General features: G+C 43.5%; 1 protein-coding gene and 1 non-coding gene across 16 annotated transcripts; both read left to right on the forward strand.

Annotated features, from left to right (window-relative positions):
- Positions 1-5,633: 5,633 nt before the first annotated feature.
- On the forward strand, positions 5,634-15,098 carry LOC116754680. 15 transcript variants are annotated; one of them, XR_004350124.1, is made up of 4 exons: positions 5,634-5,869; positions 13,870-14,416; positions 14,698-14,739; positions 14,850-15,098. XR_004350124.1 is itself a non-coding variant. In XM_032633544.1 (3 exons), exons 1-3 carry the CDS (start codon positions 5,767-5,769, stop codon positions 14,710-14,712), a joined length of 231 nt encoding a protein of 76 aa, XP_032489435.1. In that variant the 5' UTR covers positions 5,634-5,766; the 3' UTR covers positions 14,713-15,098. The 15 variants fall into 15 exon arrangements, 3 of the variants coding, with proteins under 3 accessions (XP_032489435.1, XP_032489433.1, XP_032489434.1); XR_004350126.1 differs by having other exon boundaries at positions 14,893-15,098; XR_004350127.1 differs by having other exon boundaries at positions 13,870-14,123.
- Positions 14,839-14,969, forward strand: LOC116754836. Its single transcript, XR_004350173.1, has one exon. It is a non-coding gene; the product is annotated as a small nucleolar RNA SNORA17 (small nucleolar RNA).
- Positions 15,099-20,619: the final 5,521 nt, after the last annotated feature.

Raw genomic sequence — 20,619 nt, forward strand, 5'->3', positions numbered from 1 at the left:
CCCGAAAAGACCACCAAATAAGGAATACCCTGCGCCCTCCCAGATTCACCACACCCCTTTCCCTTCTTCCCCTATAAAATCTTGCCCAACTTGCCCGGGTACGACTTCTCTGGCCCCTTTCTCTCGGACCAGTGAACCTCGCCCCGGAGCGCTCCCTAATAAAGCTCACTTGAAGCTTTCCTCTGTTTCGCGGTGCCGTTTGTTAAGATCCGACCTTACAATATCAATGTCTGGCCTTTGGCCTTTGCACTATGCTAATAGCTCTCAGCATCATCTTTGGTCTTAAATAAGCAGTAGCCCCCATTTTCACTTCCCAGCTATACCTGCAGGTAGGTGGATATTCTACTACCACTCAGGCACACCATGACCCAAACTGAACCTCCCAGCCTCTTTGCTCACCAGCCCGCCTCCTATGCCACCGAGGTCTCCAGTCTCCAGGTGGGAAATCAGGACTGCCACATACGACTGTTGACTGGACAGGAGAACCTGTCCTATGGGGGCTGCAAGCCAGCCTGGTGCCCAGAGGGGTGGCTTTATCCAGTCCTCATAAAAGCACTGCCCAGGTTGTAATGGGCCCTACAGGACAATCCGCAAATATCTTTATTGATGGAGCCCTCCCATTTTTGTGTGTCGCATGCAATTGCTTGCCGAGTCCTGGAAATTATACTTTCTTGTTAATTCCCACATCGGTACTCTGAAAAGCCCTGTTCAGACCCTCAGTACTTCCCACCCTAGACACAAAATTCTCAATCAAAGGGTATCTAAAGCACCTCTGAAACGAATACAATATTGTGAGTCAACTATACTTCATTAAAAAAAAAAAACAAAAAACCCTAGAGTGTGTGAGTCAGTAGACCTGGGATGGCACCCTGGGCTCTACAGGTGATTTGGATGCACAGCTCTGGTTGAAAACTACCATGTTCAGCCCTCAGTCACCCCCCAACCCACAGCTGACAGTTCATCTTCACTGTAGATATGAAGCTGCTCCCTTGGCCTTAAGGATGAAGTTTAGAATCCGAAGAATACTAAGCCAATACTCTTTTCTCTCAAAGATCACAGAAAGTAAGAATAATGAGGCAGTTGGAGAAAGTCTTGCTCTAATACTTTAATTAGGAGCTTGGTTGACCTTCTCGGTTGCCTAGGCATTTGCTTCTGAAGCTCCTCTCCATCCTTGCCATCACCGTGCCCCATCACCTGGACCACCTGGACCTCTGCGATAACTTCTAACTGGTCTCCCTGCCTTCCATTTTGCTTCTTACAAGCCATTCTCTGCACGGCAGCAAGTGAAATCATTTCGGATGTAAATCCTATCAAGACGTTAACCTCATTTAATACCTCCCAGTGCTTTCCTAGTGCCTTGGGATAAAGTCCTACTCTTAACACATGTCCCTCTCAAAGCTGGCCCTTCCCTAATCCCCCAGCCTCTCCATGGCCTTTCTCCCTCTTGTGCTGAAGCTGAAGAACCTGATGAAGTTGTATTAGTTTTGTGCTTCTTATGTGTGCACCTTCAACACACTGTCTCCCACCTAGGACACTCTCTCTAACCTCTCCACCACTCCATCCCTCTTCCATCTGACTTCACCACCACTCAGCTTTCAGCGTTCAACCATAAACACTTCCCCACAAGTCTCTCTTGACCTTTCTTTAGAATCTGCCCCTTTACCGTATGCTTAGATGGCATTCCTACTTTTCTTATCACTGTATCATATTAATGGCTCCTTCAGCGTCTGTCTCCCCCACTAGATGCAAACTCGTTGAGGGCAGGCATCGTGTGTAAGTTTACCAGCACTCTATCACCATGCCTGAGGGTGACACGTGGCTAGAGGGTTGAATACATATTTACTAAAATAAAATGTTGTGATCAGCAGAGAAGTAAAACATAGTGGTCAGCTCTACTACGTGAAACAATTAAAGGAAGAGTGTGACATGTATTGAGCCATTCCTCTGTGCGAGACCTTTTGCAAGGGCCTTAGAAAACAAAAAGAACAAGATGAGTTCTCTGATCTCCAGGATCTGACAACTTAATGGAGGAAATCTGAGTAAATGAGTAATTATAATCCAATTCTAAAGTCGCTTGAGTAGAGGTCAGAAAAAGTGCTTATGGTTTTAATATCAACTCTGGAAGAAGCAGTGGTCTAAATGTCCAAAACAACGATTCTCAAAGATTGTTCCAAATTGTTCCATAGCCTTTCATTTTTATCCATAAGGGCTGCCTGCGTTCCTTTACCAAGTTCCACGATTCTTCAGCTGTGTAACTTGATGTAAGTTACTTAACTTCGCTGTGCTTCAGATTCATAATTCCTATCAATGCACTGTGGTATTTAGCACAGTCTTGCCATATAGTAAGGGCTCAAAAATGTGTTTTCATCATCATTATTATCAAGACTTCCTAGTTACAGTAAGCCTCCAAGTATTCATAAAATCAGTGTTCGTAGTGAAAATTAGCATCGTCTACAGTGTGCTAAGGACTGTAATTCAGTAGACTGCTTGCTACGTAATACTTGTTAACGTATCAAATTTCCTCTTGCCCATGCATCCCCATAAGTGTGGGCTGGAATTCCTGATGCTTTCAGGAAGCACGTCTTATCATCAGTGTTATTCTGAGATGGCTGTATTTTCTATTATGACACTTTTCCATTCATGTAGCTACCAAGTCCCATTAGTTTAGCTTCATTGCTATCCACATAGTTTATTGTTGGTTATCTAATTAACTGAGGTTTGTTAAACAGTTGCATCAACTAACTTTTTGGCTTATAACTTCCCTGTAAATATACTTTAAGATAGGTAGACAGAGCGTTTCAAATTTAAATGATTCTACTTCTATTGTAAACACAAATGGACAGACAATCCTTCCACCTCTCCTTTCCCTCTCAGTTGCTCTAAATAATATCTCACTGCTATTACTGGAATAACTAAATTCTTTTACTAGTAGAAAAGTGAAGTGGGTGATGTAGGTGGGCCAAAGGGTCTCTTGCACTGCGAAGAGCTGGGGCTACTCTGTTGCAGTGCGTGGGCTTCTCATTGCCGTGGCTTCTCTTGTTGCAGAGCGTGGGCCTAGGTACGTGGGCTTCAGTAGTTGTGGCTCTTGGGCTCTAGAGCACAGGCTCAGTAGTTGTGGCGCACGGGCTTTGTTAGTAACCCCTGATCGCTGATCGCTGCAACTAGAGAAAAGCCTGCATGCAGCAACAAAGACCCAACGCAGCCAAAAAAAAAAAGAGTCAATCTTTAAGGTGAGAAACAAATGGTTACACACACACACACACATAAAACATGTCCAGGCCATAGAATGCACTATATAAGTATTACTATTATTATTTAGCACAAAATTTTTTGAACTTTTTTTAAAAAATTGAAGTATAAGTTGATTTACAAAAGTTTCCTAGTTGATTTAAAAGTTCTGGACTTAAAAAAAAAAAAAAAAAGGCATCCTTTCTGTGGTAGGCTGAATAATGACCCCAAAGATAATCCAGGTCATAATCCCTGTATCCTGTGAATATTATCTTAAAGAGGAAGGGGGTTTTGTAGATGTGATTAAATTTAATATCTTGTGATGGAGAGATTATCCTGGAACATTCAGGTGGGCTATAAATGCAATCACAAGTGTCCTTCTGAGAGGGAGGCAGAGAAAGATTTGACAGAGAAGAGAAAGTAGGAGATGTGATGATGACAAAAGCAAGATTTGAAGATGTTAAATTGCTGGCTTTGAAGAACGAGGAAGAGGCCATGGACCAAGAAATGCCAGCAGCCACCAAAAACTGCAAAAGGCAAGGAAACATTCTCTCCCCTAGAGACTCCAGAGGGAGCACAGCCCTGTGGTACCTTCACTTTAGCCCAGAGAAACTGATACTGAACTTCCGGCCTCCATAACTATCAGAACTACCACACTAAACGTGTGACATGTTAAGGCACCAAGTTTGTGATGATTTGTTACAGCAGCCATAGGAAACTAATGCATGGTATTTTTTTTTCTTTAAATTAAATCTTTTAAAAATATTTTATTATGTCTTACTGGTAACAACCACAAAACTTTTAAAAATTAATGGAAGCAAGATTGAGCTGTGAGAAGAAAATTCAGAACAGGCCTCAAATTGGAAAAAATTCTACTCTTTCCTCTTTCTCTATAAAGGTCCTAGAAATATTGGGGAGAAAAGTCTCAAATTACAGTAAATGCTCTTTGGAGGGCTCAAGGTGGAGGAAGCAATGCAACTTTTTACTCCAAGAAGCATATACTTGTGTTTCTTTTTTTTAATCTCATAGTTTCTTTCTTTTTTTAAAAATTTTATTTATTTATTTTTGGCTGCATTGTGTCTTTGTTGCACGTGGGCTTTCTCTAGTTGCAGCGAGCGGGGGCTACTCTTCATTGTGGTGCAGGGGCTTCTCATTGCGGTGGCTTCTCTTTCTTGCAGAGCACGGGCTCTAGGCATGCAGGCTTCAGTAGTTGTGGCATGGGGGCTCAGTAGTTGTGGCTCACGGGTTTAGTTGCTCTGCAGCATGTGGGATCTTCCCGGACCAGGGTTCGAACCTGTGTCCCCTGCATTGGCAGGCGGATTCTTAACAACTGTGCCCTGTACTTGTGTTTCTGAGGTAAGACTAGTTTACATACTATAGAAGAATTTCATAGACTATAAGGGCTACACTTTCTTATTTTATTACGTTTTAAATTTCAGCTTTATTGAAGTATAACTGACATATAAAATTGTTAGTCCAAGTGTACACTGTGGTGATTTGATATATATATATATATACATTATGAAAGAATACCTCCATCTAGTTAACTAACATATCCATCACCTCACATATTTGTCTTTTTTCTTTTCTTTTCTTTTTCCCCTTTGGTGAGAGCATTTAAGTTCTGCCTCCTTAGCAAATTTCAATTATACAATACAGTTTTATCAACTATAGTCACCATGCTTTATATGACAGTCTGAGACCTTATTCACCTGATAGCTGAAGGTTTGTACCCTTTTACCAACTTCTCCCTATTTCCCCCCTCCCAACCCCTGGCAACCACTTTTCTGTTTTCTCATAGAATACTTTTATTTTGACATAAATAAAAAGTGTATATGCCTAATATCTTTAAAGTACTACTGCATCCTACTACATAATTTGAACCTCATAACATAGACAGAGTGAATAGTGTACCCATTCTACAAATGAGGAACTGATTTTTACCAAAAGGAAAAAAGTGATGTGACTTGCATCACGGAGCTCGCGGGAGGTGGCTGGAAGTCTGCTTCTGCTGAAACACTCAAGAACATGCCCAAAAGACGTGTGTGTGCCTCCTGTCCAGGGAGGAAGAGCACCTAATCTTACAGCGAAGAGGAAGGAAGTAGGAGTGCCTAAGCGGGGGCAGGGTGGCCAGAGACAGATTTTTCACTTCCACATTCTGCACGTTGATGCAAGTGAGGTGAAGCCTACAGGGCAGGCATAAAATAAAATGGAGATGTTCTGCCGGCCGAAGAGCCACCCCACTCCTGGTCCCCCGCCTCCCGCATCTGCACCCCAGTGTAAAGTGGAACCGATGTGCACCTTTTCTGTGTCCTAAGAAAGGAACGGGAACTAACCTTGATTGGCTGCACACTGTGTGCTGGCACGTGGCAAGAGTTTTTTTACTTTGTTCTCAAGGACCAGGTTTCATCACAGCAGCTGTTTGAAAACTCAGGTCTGGAACCTGAAATTCTGAGTTTGGTAACCATTAGCATAGAAGGAAAACTTAACACCGTGAAATCTCTCTCAAGAGAGGAAAGCAGGGTAATATAGTGTCAAATGGCTGGGGAGAAGCGAAAAATGATGCGGGGAAGGTTCGGAGTGTATCATAAAACCAGAGAGCCCCGAAGTCCAGCTGCTCTACGATGTGGTGTACAGCGGGGTAAGCGGATGTCTTCGTAGTCAGATAGCCTGAGTTCAGATAGTCAGACGTTCATTCATCTTATCAGTATTTATTGGGTACCTACTACGTGCAAGTCTCTACATTCATGGTGTTTACATTCAGGTGGAGAAAGACAGATAACAAACAGATGAATGAGCAGATCTTGCTGTGAATTCATCCATTCTTCCAACAGATATTGCAGTTATTTATTCCAGTTATCTAGGAGGTCAGAAAGGTAAGGAAGCACAGACAGTGCAGAGATACTGGCCCACTGGGAGGGCTCTGGCTCTTACGAATGAGATAGAAGCCTACTGGTGGGTTTTGAGCAGATGAGTGATGTAATCTGACTAATATTTTAAGAGGATCACTTTGGCTGCTCTGTGGGGGAACAAAGAGACTTGGGCCAGAAGCAGGGAGATCAGTTAGGAGATTCTTGCAATAATCCAGGTGAGAAGCAAAGGTGAGTAGGACAGGAGGCAGGGGTAGAGGCTGTGAGAAGTGGTTGAAGCCAGGATATCTGCTGCAGATAGAGAGTACGATTTGCTGACAGTTTGGGTAGGAAGTGTGAGAAAAGGAAAGACGTGAAAAGTGACTCTAAGGTTTTTCTTCAAGGGATCAGAAGAATAGGGTTGCCATTAACTGAAATGAGGAAGATTGCAGGAACAGCACATTGGGGTAAGGCAGGATCTGAGGGATCTGAGCTCCCTTTGGGGTAGAACCTCAGGGAGTTTGAGGAAGCTGACTGACAGCCAAGTGGAGATATTAAGTTGTCAGTCACAGGGTGGAGTTGGGGGCAGAAGTCCTGGCTGAAAAAATTATCTCTAAGGGCTTCCCTGGTGGCGCAGTGGTTGAGAGTCCGCCTGCCGATGCAGGGGACACAGGTTCGTGCCCCAATCCGGGAGGATCCCACATGCCGCGGAGCGGCTGGGCCCGGGAGCCATGGCCACTGAGCCTGCACATCCGGAGCCTGTGCTCCGCAACGGGAGAGGCCACAACAGTGAGAGGACTGCGTACCGCAAAAAAAAAAAAAAAAAAGAAAATTGGCAAGTGTTGGGGATGCCATTATAGATAGGAGAATTAAAGAAGACCTTATCAAAAAGCTGATATTTGAACTGAGATCTGGGTGAAGGGAGGGAGAAATCCACGTGTTATCTGAGGGAAGATGAGTCTAGGCCGAGGGACCAGCATGTGCTCAGGTCTTAGAAGAGAGTGTACTTGGCTACAAGAGAGTGTACTTGGCTTTAGGAGCAAGAGCCAGAAGTTCAGTGCGGTGACCAAGAGACCACCTGGGCTCTGAAAAAGAGAGCGAGAGAGGGCCCACCTGGTAAGGGTATAAAATCAGAGAGGTGGGAAGGGATCACACCATGAGTTCAAGTCCTTGCTCTGTCACTTGGGTAAATTACTTACCTTCTCCCAGGTCCGTCTTCTTTATAAATAACGGTAGTAACAGAACCTACCCACACAGGATCTTGAGAGGATTAAATGAGATAATGTTTATAAAGTGTTTAACACAGTGCCTGTAACATAGTTAACACTTACCAAGTGTTTACTATACACTTCTTTAAATGTCCTACAATATTTCCTGGAGGTACTTAGGGTTTGTGGTTGAAGAATGTTGTCCCACATGGAAGTTTGGATTTTGTCATTGGTGTTACATTCCTCAGTCTCTGTTTTGCTGGTCTGGTTGGTAGAGATGCCCATCTTGTAGCTTATCCCTTTTTTATTTTTATAGTCACTTTTTCTTTTTAAATTTACTTATTTGTTTTGGGGCTGCATTGGGTCTTCACTGATGCACGTGGGCTTTCTCTAGTTGCGGCTAGCGGGGACTACTCTTCCTTGCAGTGCACGGGCTTCTCATTGCAATGGCTTCTCTTGTTGTGGAGCACAGGCTCTAGGCGCGCGGGCTTCAGTAGTTGTGGCGTGCGGGCTCAGTAGTTGTGGCTCACTGGCTTAGTTGCTCCACGGCATGTGGGATCTTCATGGACCAGGGCTTGAACCCGTGTCCCCTGCATTGGCAGGCGAATTCTTAACCACTGCACCACCAGGGAAGTCCCTGGTAGCTTATCCTTGACAACCACAGCGGTGAATGGGCATGTTGGTATAGACAGGGAAATCTGGGAGATCCACAATCACTAAACTGAATTGCAGATGGGTGACAGGATACTCACCCAACCCCTCCAGCTTCTCGAGATAACTCTGGGCTTTCCCTTCTGCAAGGGGCCACACTAGGGCAGGCAAGACGTCCAGTCAAGTCATCCCACCCACATTCTGGTTCTCACTAAGTCACTTCTGGCCTCAACTGACAATATCAGCTGTCACACTGACACTCCAGTGGAGCAGTGACCTTGGAATATCCTACCCTGGGCCTTCCTTCAATTCTCCTGAACTGGCATTGTGGGGCCTTTAGGGACTTTCCACCCCCTCACTTGTTCCCGTAAACCAATTCTTCTCCCTATCGTGCGCCACTCCTTCTCCCTATCGAAACCAATTCTTCTCCCTATCGTGCGCCACTCCTTCTCCCTATCGAAACCAATTCTTGGAGTTTTTCAGTTGACGGGGACTTGCCAGACAGCGGGTAATTTTCCAGTTGCCCGTAACAGGTATACGCCCTAACCGCCACAATGAACAGACAACTATAACGGCCAGAAGGTGGGACAAAAGTTCCTAAGCCAATGAATTCAAAAGTCACCACATTTACCCAATCATTGTGAGAATATACCCGCCCTATGAGTAAATAAACCTATAAAAAGTATGTGATTCCGCTTTTAGGGGTTCCCCATCGGCCTCCTGCGTGAGGTTCAGGGAACCCCGGTGCATCGGCTCCTAATAAACCTCTTGCGTGTTGCAGCGGCTCTCGACTCTTGGCGGTTCTTGGGCGAGTTGGAATCCCTCGTAGACCGTTTGGGTCTAACAGCATGGAAAGGGGACGGTTAGAGCTCAGAAGGTTTACTCTAGCTAAGTAGAGATGTAAGCAGATAGGGTAGGGGGTCCCTGGAGAAAGAGAACCAGGCATGGCTTTCTTGACAGAAGAGAAGGCATTTTTGGCCTAAGTCATTTTGTGATCTCAGCCTGGGCACAAGGCTTGCCCTTGAAAAGGTCTCAGTTAGTAACGATCTTAAGGGAACAAAAGAATGCAGAAACAAAGGACTGTTATCAGGCAAGACAAGTAACAATAGTAAAGATAATGTATCAGTTGTAAAGACTCCCAGTTCTGTTGCAATGGTCAAGATTAGCCTGAAGCGCTCAACCACCAGGACAGCTGGAACCTAAGGGATGATGACATTGGCATTTCCTTTTTTTTTTTAATTTATTTATTTTATTATTTTTGGCTGTTTTGCGTCTTCCTTGCTGTGCGCGGGCTTTCTCTAGTTGAGGTGCGCAAGCTTCTCACTGCGGTGGCTTCTCTTTGTTGCCGAGCACAGGCTCTAGAGCACGTAGGCTTCAGTAGATGTAGCACGTGGCTCAGTAGTTGTGGCTAGTGGGCTCTAGAGCACAGGCTCAGTAGTTGTGGTGCACGGGCTTAGTTGCTCCACGGCATGTAGGATCTTCCCAGAGCAGGGCTCGAACCCTCATTCCCTGCATTAGCAGTCAGATTCTTAACCACTGCACCACCAGGGAAGCCCGACATTGACCTTTTCTGACCCTCATAACTTCAGTCAACGAATGCCTGGACTCTGTCAACTGACAAGCCCTTTCATTAATATACATGTACCCCCTTAGCTTAAAACTTCCCGAATTTTGCTATTCGGAGAGACACTGATTTGGAAAATATCCCCGGGGTTCTTCTTACCTGTTGCAATTAGTAAAGCCTACCTTCTCCTGATCTTTGGCTTGGTTGTGTCACCAAAACATAAATGCAGTTTTTTAGATAACAGAGCTATGTCGGGAAAATGCATTTCATGTCATACATCAAATATAATTTAAGACCTCCAGTGTAATATTTTGGTTACACCCTGTTACAAAAAGGATAAGCAGGAAGAACAGAAAAGGTTGAGGAAAGGAGAAAAGAAACAGCAAAGAGAAAATGAATTTTTATTGTCTTACCCAACATCTGAGTCAATCATTCAGAAAGAAATCAGATAATATGCTAATGATTATAATCTAGCCAAGGTCCATCACACACCCTCTATTATGCTTCAGATTTATCCTCTGCCAGGAGAATCTGACCGTTGCTCTTCCAATATTCAGCGAAAAAGAAAGATGAAAACCTGGGAGGAATGATAACAAGTCAAGGGCACATGGAGGTCAGGAGAAGCTGAATGCCAACAACACCCTGACCGTCAAGGATAAACGAAGCTGGAATCTAGTTAGAGCAGTAAGGGTAGATTTTATTCAATAGTAACTACTGCAATAGGGAAAAGAGTCCAGTGTGAACTGACTTCAACTTGGCTGAAACAAAAGGCTGGAGACCTTTCCAGACTGACGTGTGCTCAGGAAATGCACTGGGGGCTGGGAAGGGGGTTGGTCCACATGACTAGGCCATCTGGGGCTGTCTACTGGTGCTTACACAGAGGCGGAACAAACTTCTCCAGGAGGCCATGATATCAGTTAGGAAAGATAGCCAGGAGCCGGGGAGCAGACTGTGACCTTACCTCCTTGAATGCTTGCATCTCAAAGAGACAGCCCTCAGGTCCCTGAAAAGTCAATTCTGGGTGGTAGAAGATTCGCGTCTCAAAGGGGCAGAGAAGGCATTTATAATTGCAAGCTTTCTAAAGTAACTGCTCAGTGGGGGGGCTCAGCAGCCTACCTCCCTATTCCCAGTTTGGGCTGGAACAGACAGTAAATTCTCCTGGCAACACTGAGCTTTTTCAAGCAGCAATTTTAAGGGGGAGCTGGAGTTACCCTCGGGATGTGGCCTTGAGGTGTTGGAAACTAAGCCAGTATCTGTTCAAGTCTCATAGTGGGTTGTGGGCCAGGGGGCAGGGTGGGGTGTGGGTTTGGGGGGGAGTCTGCATTTTTATAGACCAAGTTTGGGGTTTAGTCTAGAAGCTGTCTCAGAGGAGACTGACTAGAGTTTGATCAAGGAGAGTCTTTGTTGCGACCCAGCCACAGAGTTTCCAAAGCTTTGATTTCCTCTCTTTAAGCCTATAATTTTATTCAGTGGTCTTGTGAGGAAAACATAAATAGATATTAAGCGGAAGGAAGGGATTAATTTTTAAAAACAGAGAGAATAAGAGGAACTGTGAAAAACACCTCTGAATACATGTCTTGCCCCGTGGTGAATGTGAATTGGGTTCTAAGTCAGGAATCTGCCTGCTCCCTGCAGCCCTTCCAGCTCTGAGACTCCCTGGCAGCTTTCAGTCTTTCATTCTACAAGGGTACAGAGTGTATTTCAGAAGATAGGGTGGCTCCAGTGCCCTCAAGTTGACCCAAACTGTGATCCACAGACCCAGTGGACCTATCTGGATGTTCAGCAGTGTTTCTCCGAGATAGCTTTAGTTCCTTCTGTTACCGCTTCCTTCATTCCACAGCTCAGAGACCTCAGTGAATCTCAAATTCCCTCCATAAACTTAAAGAAGACGGTGGCACTGCCCAAGCTGGGCACCAGAAGCCAGAGCAGAGTGCCACAGTGGATTGGAATTGGCCTGAGGCCGAGATAATGAAACAGGAGGGAAGGGGGCAGGGCACAACCTTTAAAAGAAAGACATAGCCTATGACAAATATTGGTTAGAACCAACTAGGTCCAAGATGGCAGAAGATTCGACTTCCAGTAGACCTTGAGCCTCATTATACATTTATTGTAATAAATTAGCATATGCGAAATGACACACCTACCAGTGCCATGACAGTTCTGAGGCTGACCATAAAAGGCCAAAAAAACGTGGGCAGTGGCCCAATTCCTGGAAATCCCCACGCCTTCCCCAATAGAGTTGGAATAATCTTCCCACTCGTTAGCTTATGAAATTACCCCGCCTGTAAAAACTAACCACCCTATGTTTTGGGGCCTCTCACCTTCTGAGATGGCCCACACTCTGTCTGTGGAGTGTATTTCTCTCTAAATAAATCCACTTCTTACTTTGTCTCTCATTGAATTCTTTCTGCGACAAGACATAAAGAACCTGAGGTTCATTAAGTCCTGAGACCAGGTGTGTGATCACAATTAAAAGACAGTGGGTTCAATAGAGACACAGATGTAGAGAACAAACTTATGGACACCAAGGGGGGAAAGCGGCAGGGGTGGGGGTGGTGGTGGGATGAATTGGGAGATTGGGATAGACATGTATACACTAATATGTGTAAAATGGATAACTAATAAGAACTTGCTGTATAAAAAAAATAAAATAAAATTCAAAACTTCAACAACAGGGCTTCCCTGGTGGCGCAGTGGTTGAGAATCTGCCTGCCAATGCAGGGGACATGGGTTTGAGCCCTGGTCTGGGAAGATCCCACATGCTGTGGAACAACTGGGCCCGTGAGCCACAACTACTGAGCCTGCGCTCTAGAGCCCATGCTCCGCAACAAGAGAGGCCACGACAGTGAGAGGCCCGCGCACTGCGATGAAGAGTGGCCCCCACTTGCCGCAACTAGAGAAAGCCCTCGCACAGAAACGAAGACCCAACACAGCCAAAAATAAATAAATAAATAAATAATTTTTTAAAAGTCCTAAAATATAAAGTTAAAAAAAAAATTTAACAAAAATTACAGTGGGTTCAAGTCCCAATCTGGGTTGCATGGTTTCAGTAACACGTAAGAAAGAAGGAGCGAGAACCCGTTCAAAACAAACTCTGGGTAAAGAAAGCAAGAAAGAAGGAACAGGCAACTTGAAAAATGGGAAAATCCCCCTGGGGCTGCTGAGTTGGAGGAAGAGGCATCTAACCAGCAGGAGAGCACAGAGGCTGGGAAAAAAGCCTTTCAAGGTACCTAGCACGCTCTTAAAGTAATCACAATAAAACTCAGATAAAAACTCAAAGAGCTATTAGAAGGAAAAGCAGAGTATCAATCAGCAAATCTAAGTAACGCAATTTAGTCCTGCAGAGATTTTTTTTTTTTTTTTCCTGACTCTGGTTACAGATTCTGGTTTTCAATTCACTCAAATGTATTCAATGTCAACACAAACCAGTCTAGTCCCTCCTGGATCAGACTGTTTCCCAAAGTGAGTTCAATGGGATTTCTAGTTGAGTTGAATACCTGTGGTTACTGCAGAATTATAAAAGGTTTGTGTGTGAGACTTCCCTCGTGGTCCAGTGGGTAAGACTCTGTGCTCCCAATGCAGGGGGCCCGGGTTCGATCCCTGGTCAGGGAACTAGATCCCGCATGCATGCCGCAACTAAGTGTCCACAGGCCACAACTAAGAGCCAGCGTGCCCCAACTAAAGATCCCACATGCCACAGCAAAGATCCAACGTGCCGCAACTAAGACCCTTCATAGCCAAAATAAATAAGTATTAAAAGAAAAGAAAAAAGTTCATGTGCGTTGCAAATCTCTGGATAGAAGATGGGCATTGTCTTTCCCAAACTCCATCTGAAGTATACTAAGAACTAACTGCTAAGTGCATAGAATTACTATTCCAAGCATCACAGCTGAAGAAAGCGGTCATCCATAGGCACCCATGATCCCATGGACTCATCCTGTAATTTATTTCCTCCTTTCATTTAAGGCAATGTCCTAATTCACTGCAGTGTGGAGAAATAGCCTCCTTAGAGAAAGACTGTAAAACATATGTGGAATCCAAAAAAATACAAACAAATGTATATGCAGAACAGAAATAGAATCACAGATATAGAAAATAAATAGTGGTTACCAGTGAGGAGAGGGAAGAGGGGAGGGACAACATAGGGACATGGGATTAAGAGACACAAACTACTATATATAAAATAGGTAAGCAACAAGGATACATCGCACAGCACAGGGAAATACAGCCATTATTTTGTAATAACTTTTCATGGAATATAATCTGTAAATCAGACAGAGAAAGACAAATATCCTCTCATGTTTGACTTGTTTATTTCCTCCCACCCCCCTCCTCCTTCCTAAATTTTCCTTCTTGTGCTCTCTCCTAGGGAGAGGGCTCTATCCTCTACCTTGGTTCCTTCAGTGTGGCACCTCCACTTGGTATTCCCAAAGCCTGGTAGCCAAGGAACAAGCAAAGAATCTTCAGGAGGATAGAAGGGAGGTGAGAGGAATGTTGTAAATGCGCTTAGATTTCTTTTTGCACTTTGACACACATAATCTCATGGTCTTTTCTGAGAGTGCATGGCCAAAGGTACCAGAGCTATCAATGGAGCTTCTACGAATGCCTGCGGCAGCAACAGAGGTAAGCTTTTTCCAGGTCCTACCAACCTGCCGGTTGAGGCCCCTGCAATGCACAGAGAAGGGTGGGGAAGGGACCGCGGTCCGCCTCCCCGCTCTCTCCACTCCTTCATCCCCAGCTGCACACAGACCACAGCCTCATCCCAGGGAGGGAAAGGCCACTCCCCACCTATCATCTCTCGAGTCTCCACCAGCCTGGTGGGAGGAGAAGGGGCAGCAGGGATGTCTCCTCTGCAGCTGCTGTTCACACAGAACAGGAGGGTCCCTCTCCCGTCTCACCCTGGGTCTCCAGCTAAGGTGATGCTCCGCAAACCCAGGATATCCTGTCTGTTGCAGGAGGAGTAGGGGAGACAGGGTGGGAAGCAGGAACACTGAGATGAGATGGGGAAGAGCCAGTTCTAGACCCTCCTTTATGCTCCATCCCTTCCGGGGCACCCATATACTAGAAACGAACTAGTCATTGCCAACAGTGTCCAGAAGCCATTTAGTTTAATCCTTTATTTATATTTTTTCTGACCTTTAGGGAATAATCTCACCCTATTTTAAATAATTTTATTTTACTATTTTCATATTTATAGGATCCTTTAAAGTAATCTTGAACATTAGAAAATACAGTGAAGGTAAACTTAAGTATTATAATTTAACTCCCTGGGGAATAGTCATTCTTTAACTTCTCAATACACTATTTGATTATCCTTATCGGGTCATTTAAAATTTGTTCTGCCCCTAGAGACGTTGCAGATGTGGCTGCCGTGTCACATTTGTGTCATTAGGTGGCAGAGAGAAGAGAGACTTGTCTACACTCGGCGTTCTGGCCTGTGGATGTCTGGATGATTGATAGTCTGACTTGACAGAAAAGGACTTCCCTGGTGGTGCAGTGGTTAAGAATCCGCCTGCCAATACAGGAGACACGGGTTCGAGCCCTGGTCCGGGAAGATGCCATATGCCACAGAGCAACTAAGCCCGTGAGCCACAACTACTGAAGCCTGCGCGCCCTAGATCCCGTGCTCCACAAGAGAAGCCACCACATTGAAAAGGCTGCACCACAACGAAGAGTAACCCCTGCTCGCCACAACTTGAGAAAGCCCGTGTGCAGCAACAAAGACCCAATGCAGCCAAAAATAAAATAAATAAATAAATTTATAAAATAAATAAATAAAATTTATCTATTTTCACTTTGGAAACAGAAAGTGCTGTCTTTAGAAAGGAGCAGATACCAGTCTATGTGCCAAACCTGGGTACGTGCCTTCTCTTTAACAGCTGGCCTTAAACAGGCCCTTTTCATACTTAGAACAGATTGCCATGGTGATCTCAATAAAGACCTAACCCTAGTCAAATAGGAAATACTGAACTCTGCGTTTTGAACCATTCAGGTGGCTTAGGAGATGCTCAATCAACTATCTCCAAAGAAAATCCATGGAAACCACTCAAATGATGCTGCCATTTTGTTTCCAAGATTATTGTCTCCATCTGAAGATTCTTCTATGTTCTTGGGCCAAACCTAAGTCATAATAGGCTGAGGGTCAGACCCAGAGAAGAGGTGGGCTGAGGAAAAGAAAAAAGTAGCAACGTCAAACAGAAATGGGGAAGTGCATTCCTGATCGTGGGTCTCTAGCGGCTCATTGGCTTTAGGGGTTGCCAAGCCAAGGACCTCACTCTTCAGATTTGTCAAAGTGGCAGGGGACCTGGGCTGGTCCTGGAAGAAGTCTCTTCATCCACAGCCATCCTAGCTGACAGCTCCTTCAAAATTAAAGAGTCTTGGGAAGAGTAGCAATTCATAAGGAGAAGCATGAATGAATTTCTTTATATTCTATTAAAAAAAAAAAAAGAAAGACAACTGCCCTTATATTGACTGTCTTTTCTTATGAGTCTTCATTAGTTTGATAATTAAAGGTAACTTTTTAAAATTTAAGAACTAGTATTGAAAATGAGCTTAAACACAAACCCTATTCATCACTTTATTGTGATCAATAAGTACTTCATGAATTTGTCATTACAAGAGTGACAGTTTCCATCTTTTTAAACTAATCTTTTTGCCATGTTCACAAATCTTGAGTTAAAGGATCCTCTAAGTATTATAAGACAGAGATGTCTTCATTTATTTTATGGTCCCTACCATTGGGCTTCAAAGTTTTGATCACAAATAAAGAGTACCCTAAACAAAATTCTGAGTTAATGAGGTTTCTTTCCACTGGGTGTGTTACACGTTGCAGACACTCCTGTTGTCACAATGCTGGTGGCCCTGGACTTGGGGACGACCAACCACACACTCAATGACACTCCTTACTGCAGCCCTGGTTTGCTCTTCAGAGACATCACAAAGGCATGGTACCCTCCCCTTCGCACTCATCCCCACGCCAACCCAAAAGAGGAACCAAAAGAGTTCTTGGTAGAAAAGAGACAGACCAGAGAGAGGATGCACAGTCCTGAATACCCTCATACACATACCCGTGTGTGCTGTACAGTGACTGGCCTCAAATCACAGTCCTAAAGACAAGATGTCTGTTCCATCTCTTGGATACTCAAAACCGAGCAGTAAATATATTTTGCAAACAGGGATACCTGCCATTTCACCAAACTACAATAATAGCTGACATTCACTAAGCTTTTCCTGTGTGCCCAGCACTGTTCAAAGTATGCTCTATGTGTCTCCAGAGAGGTTAAATAATTTGCCTAAACTGACACAACTAATAAGTGGTCTAGCTGTGATGTGAACATGAGCTGTGTTGCTCTAGAACCAGATGATTTTAATCTTTACACCAGTCTCCCTCCCTTAACTTCTCTTTACCTTGAATGTCTTCAATAAAGACAGTACAACCTTATGATAAGGATGTTGTGAGGATCCAAATAAACAAATAAGAAAAACACTTGATACAGTGTCTAGTACAGGGGAAAAGCTCAATGAGTGTGAGTTGGTAGGAATAGTGGATAACTTGCCCAAAGTCACAGGAGTGAATGGCTGAACTAGGACTCCAATCAGGGACCCTGCTCCCAGGGTCCACCCTTAACACTACTGGTCATGCCACTCTGAGTCAGTGACGTCATAGGTAAAGTGCCCAGAACCAGGGCTGGCACAGAACAAACACTCAGGAAATGCGAGTCACACTCCTGTCTCACATCTCCCTCCTTCTTGCTGAGGGATGAACCAAGGCACAGAAACACTCTTGTTTCAGGTAATGACCAACGTTGAAAAGAGAAGCTGATTCAAATTCCACCTCATACTTCCTTTCTCATGCTTACAAACGAGACCAAAAGTACAGTCTGTAAAACAGAAGGCACAATTTTTAAAAAAATATATTGTGTATTTGGCTTCCTCTTTTACTTCCCTATTATCATCTTGCCCCATTGCATTAGAACTACCAGAAGGAACGGATCCCTCGTCAGTCATGACGTATCATCCGCCTCGTGTCAAAGAGGATGCTGAGATTAATCACATGCTCACAGTCCGCCTATGTGAGGCACACGGCACACTTCACTGTGCAAACAACATTCATTCATGCTGTAAGCATGAACATTCAAGTTTCAGCTCTGAAGGAAGTTAGCAACCACCCAATACGTCTTTAGCAATATAATAGCGCACTTCTAGATTTTTCTCCTTAAGAAATCTTGTGCTCTAGATATTATAGAAGACAATCTTCCAACTTTGTCCTCTGATTTTTTCCCTGTGATGGAGTCACCTTTAAAATCACGAGGTGATCACTCTGGGCTTCTTGGCTTATCTAGACTGCAAATCAAAACTTAAATATAGTAGTGTGACTACTAAATGGCAAAAGAAGTCAGTCTGGCCAAATGCTTTAAGCAATAAGTCAACTCAATCAAAAACATCAATTAAGCCAGATATTTATTTGAATCTATTTGTTGTTAGATTAACAAGAATGAGTTTATCAGGCTTCCCTAGTGGTGCAGTGGTTAAGAATCTGCCTGCCAACGCAGGGGACATGGGTTCGAGCCCTGGTCCAGGAAGATCCCACATGCCGCGGAGCAACTAAGCCCATGCGCCACAACTACTGAGCCTACGCTCTAGGGCCCGCAAGCCACAACTACTGAGCCCACGTGCCACAGCTACTGAAGCCCACGTGCCTAGAGCCCGTGCTCTGCAACAAGAGAAGCCACCGCAACGAGAAGCCTGTGCACCGCAACAAAGAGTAGCCCCTGCTCACCGCAACTAGAGAAAAGCCCGCATGTAGCAACGAAGACCCAGCACAGCCAAAAATTAAAATAAATGAAAAAAAAGAATGAGTTTATCAGTCAAAATAGCTGATCCACATGTAAACTCAAAAATTGTTTGAAGAAGATAATTTCATTCACTGCAAATATCCCTTCATAAGTTGTTGACATATTTTCAGGATAAATATGGGTTTTGCTACAATGTACATTTTAAGCATCATTAAAAGGCATGAAGTTGACTCTGCTCAGTTTTAGGAATAAAATTTTATTTTATAAAGTATTAATTTTCGAAAGAAAACCAAATTTACCATTTGAGTTATTCATGGAACCTGATTATCCAGACTACATTTCATTTGATCAGTCTAACCTTTGATTCTGTTGAAAGCAATGATAACTGACAGATAATTTTTTAGCCAGGAGACCATATTAGACTGAACTCAGTACTGTTCAAGGTCACAGGATGTTCTAAAGGGAAAATAGCAATGACTGATTTAATTATTAAGAGTAGAATTAAAATAAGTCAGACAGAGAAAGACAAATACTGTGTGATGTCACTTATATATGGAATCTAAAAATATACAACAAACTAGTGAATAAAACAAAAAAGCAGAAAAAAAAAAAAGAGTAGAACTAACCAAAGTTGGTACTTCCTCTTCTTACTCTTTAACAAAGTATACAGGTATGCCAGTTCTTAAACACTAAAAATGTTACACATACGGTCATACACAAAATTACATTTGTCAAGAGAAAGAAATCTAACTTCCACAAACTTACAAAAGATTTTCCAAATTTGCACAACTCAAGTTCAACATGCAACTTGCTATGCACTCACAGATTGCCTAGCTGAAACCATTCAAAACAAAGTATTTTCATTATGCTCCTGTGGTATAGTAGGTCAGGCGGCATTTTTTGTAGGGTGCAGAGCAATGCTCTTCCTATCTGTGCTTTATTTAAATATAATATTCTCATAGATGCTTTGACTAAAGTACGGCATGCCACTGAAGACCACTGGTCAGCCCTTGGCATGAAAAACCATTTAGAGACTTGGTCCAGGTTCCTTTCCCCTAATCTCACCAACCTTAGTCCTGGCTGCCAACTGGCCTATTTTTTTTTTTTTTTCTCCAGCTGCACCATGGAGCTTTTCCAGGGTCCAGAGCCTGCTAGAAAAGTCGGGTTCGGTTACATTTTTTATTCTCTGCAGTCAAGAACGCGTCCCTTGAAAGAAGGTGTGCCCTAGATTATAGAGCTAACCCTAAATCACACTCTGGGGGAAAATTCTCCTCTTTAGGAGCCAATCTTTGCATTACTTAGTCTTGTAAGGAGTCTGATCTTTTTGGACAGAACAGAGGAAATGCTTTTCGTGCTGAAAATGGGATCTTTGCTTTATTTGTTATTTTCCTCACAAAACCTTTGCTACCTGTCTCCCCCTTCCCTAGGAATAGCCTAAGATATTAAATATGTGCACAGTAATTACAGAAAGATGTTCCAAATCTCCTTTGCAAATGTCTAAATTCTCAAAAATTTTGACAGAACATATTTTCCTTACAATATGCAGTATAGTGAAAATTGTAATTTACTAACCTCAGGGACATATTAAGAGCTATTGCAACTAACAAAGACTTACTGTATAGCACAGGGAAGTATACTCAATATCTTGTAATAACCTATAATGGAAAAGAATCTGAAAAGGAATATATATATACATCTGAATCACTTTGCTGTACCCCTGAAACTAACAACATTGTAAACCAACTATACTTCAATAAAAATTTAAATTAAAAAAATTAAGACAACATGAAAAAAGAGCGATTGCAATCTCAATTTTGAGAGAAGAATAATAAAGAAGATTAAAGCCAATACAGGCTGAGATGTTGCGTTGTTGGTTACTCACTAGCTAAGAGTTAGTTTTCTCTGATACTTGGGCATGGGCAGAAAGATGAATCACTGCTTTTCATGTGCTTTCTGTCAAAACAGTAAACTTTATTTTTTTTTAAGTATTTTAAAATATTTATTTATTTATTTTTGGCTGTGTTGGGTCTTCGTTGCTGCGCGTGGGCTTTCTCTAGTTGTGGTGAGCGGGGGCTACTCTTCATTGCAGTGAACGGGTTTCTCATGGCGGTGGCTTCTCTTATTGCAGAGCACAGGCTCTAGGCGCATGGGCTTCAGTAATTGTGGCACGTGGGCTCAGTAGTTGTGGCTCACAGGCTCAGTAGTTGTGGCACGAGGGCTTAGTTGCTCCATGGCATGTGAGATCTTCCTGGATCAGGGCTCGAACCCATGTCCCCTGCATTGGCAGGCAGATTTCTCAGGGAAGTCCCCACATATACTGTTCT

The sequence above is a fragment of the Phocoena sinus genome, chromosome 5 (assembly GCF_008692025.1).
Source record: "Phocoena sinus isolate mPhoSin1 chromosome 5, mPhoSin1.pri, whole genome shotgun sequence".
NCBI classification, from domain to species: domain Eukaryota; kingdom Metazoa; phylum Chordata; class Mammalia; order Artiodactyla; family Phocoenidae; genus Phocoena; species Phocoena sinus.

Excerpts from the sequence above, each read along its gene's own strand:
- LOC116754680 (XM_032633542.1), top strand. The coding sequence starts at position 5,767 with ATGGCTGGGGAGAAGCGAAAAATGATGCGGGGAAGGTTCGGAGTGTAT. Across the intron at positions 5,870-13,869 it reads ACGATGTGGTGTACAGCGGG|GGAGAGGGCTCTATCCTCTA; the intron begins GTAAGCGGATGT and ends GCTCTCTCCTAG. Across the intron at positions 13,983-14,849 it reads TTCAGGAGGATAGAAGGGAG|AGACGTTGCAGATGTGGCTG; the intron begins GTGAGAGGAATG and ends TTCTGCCCCTAG.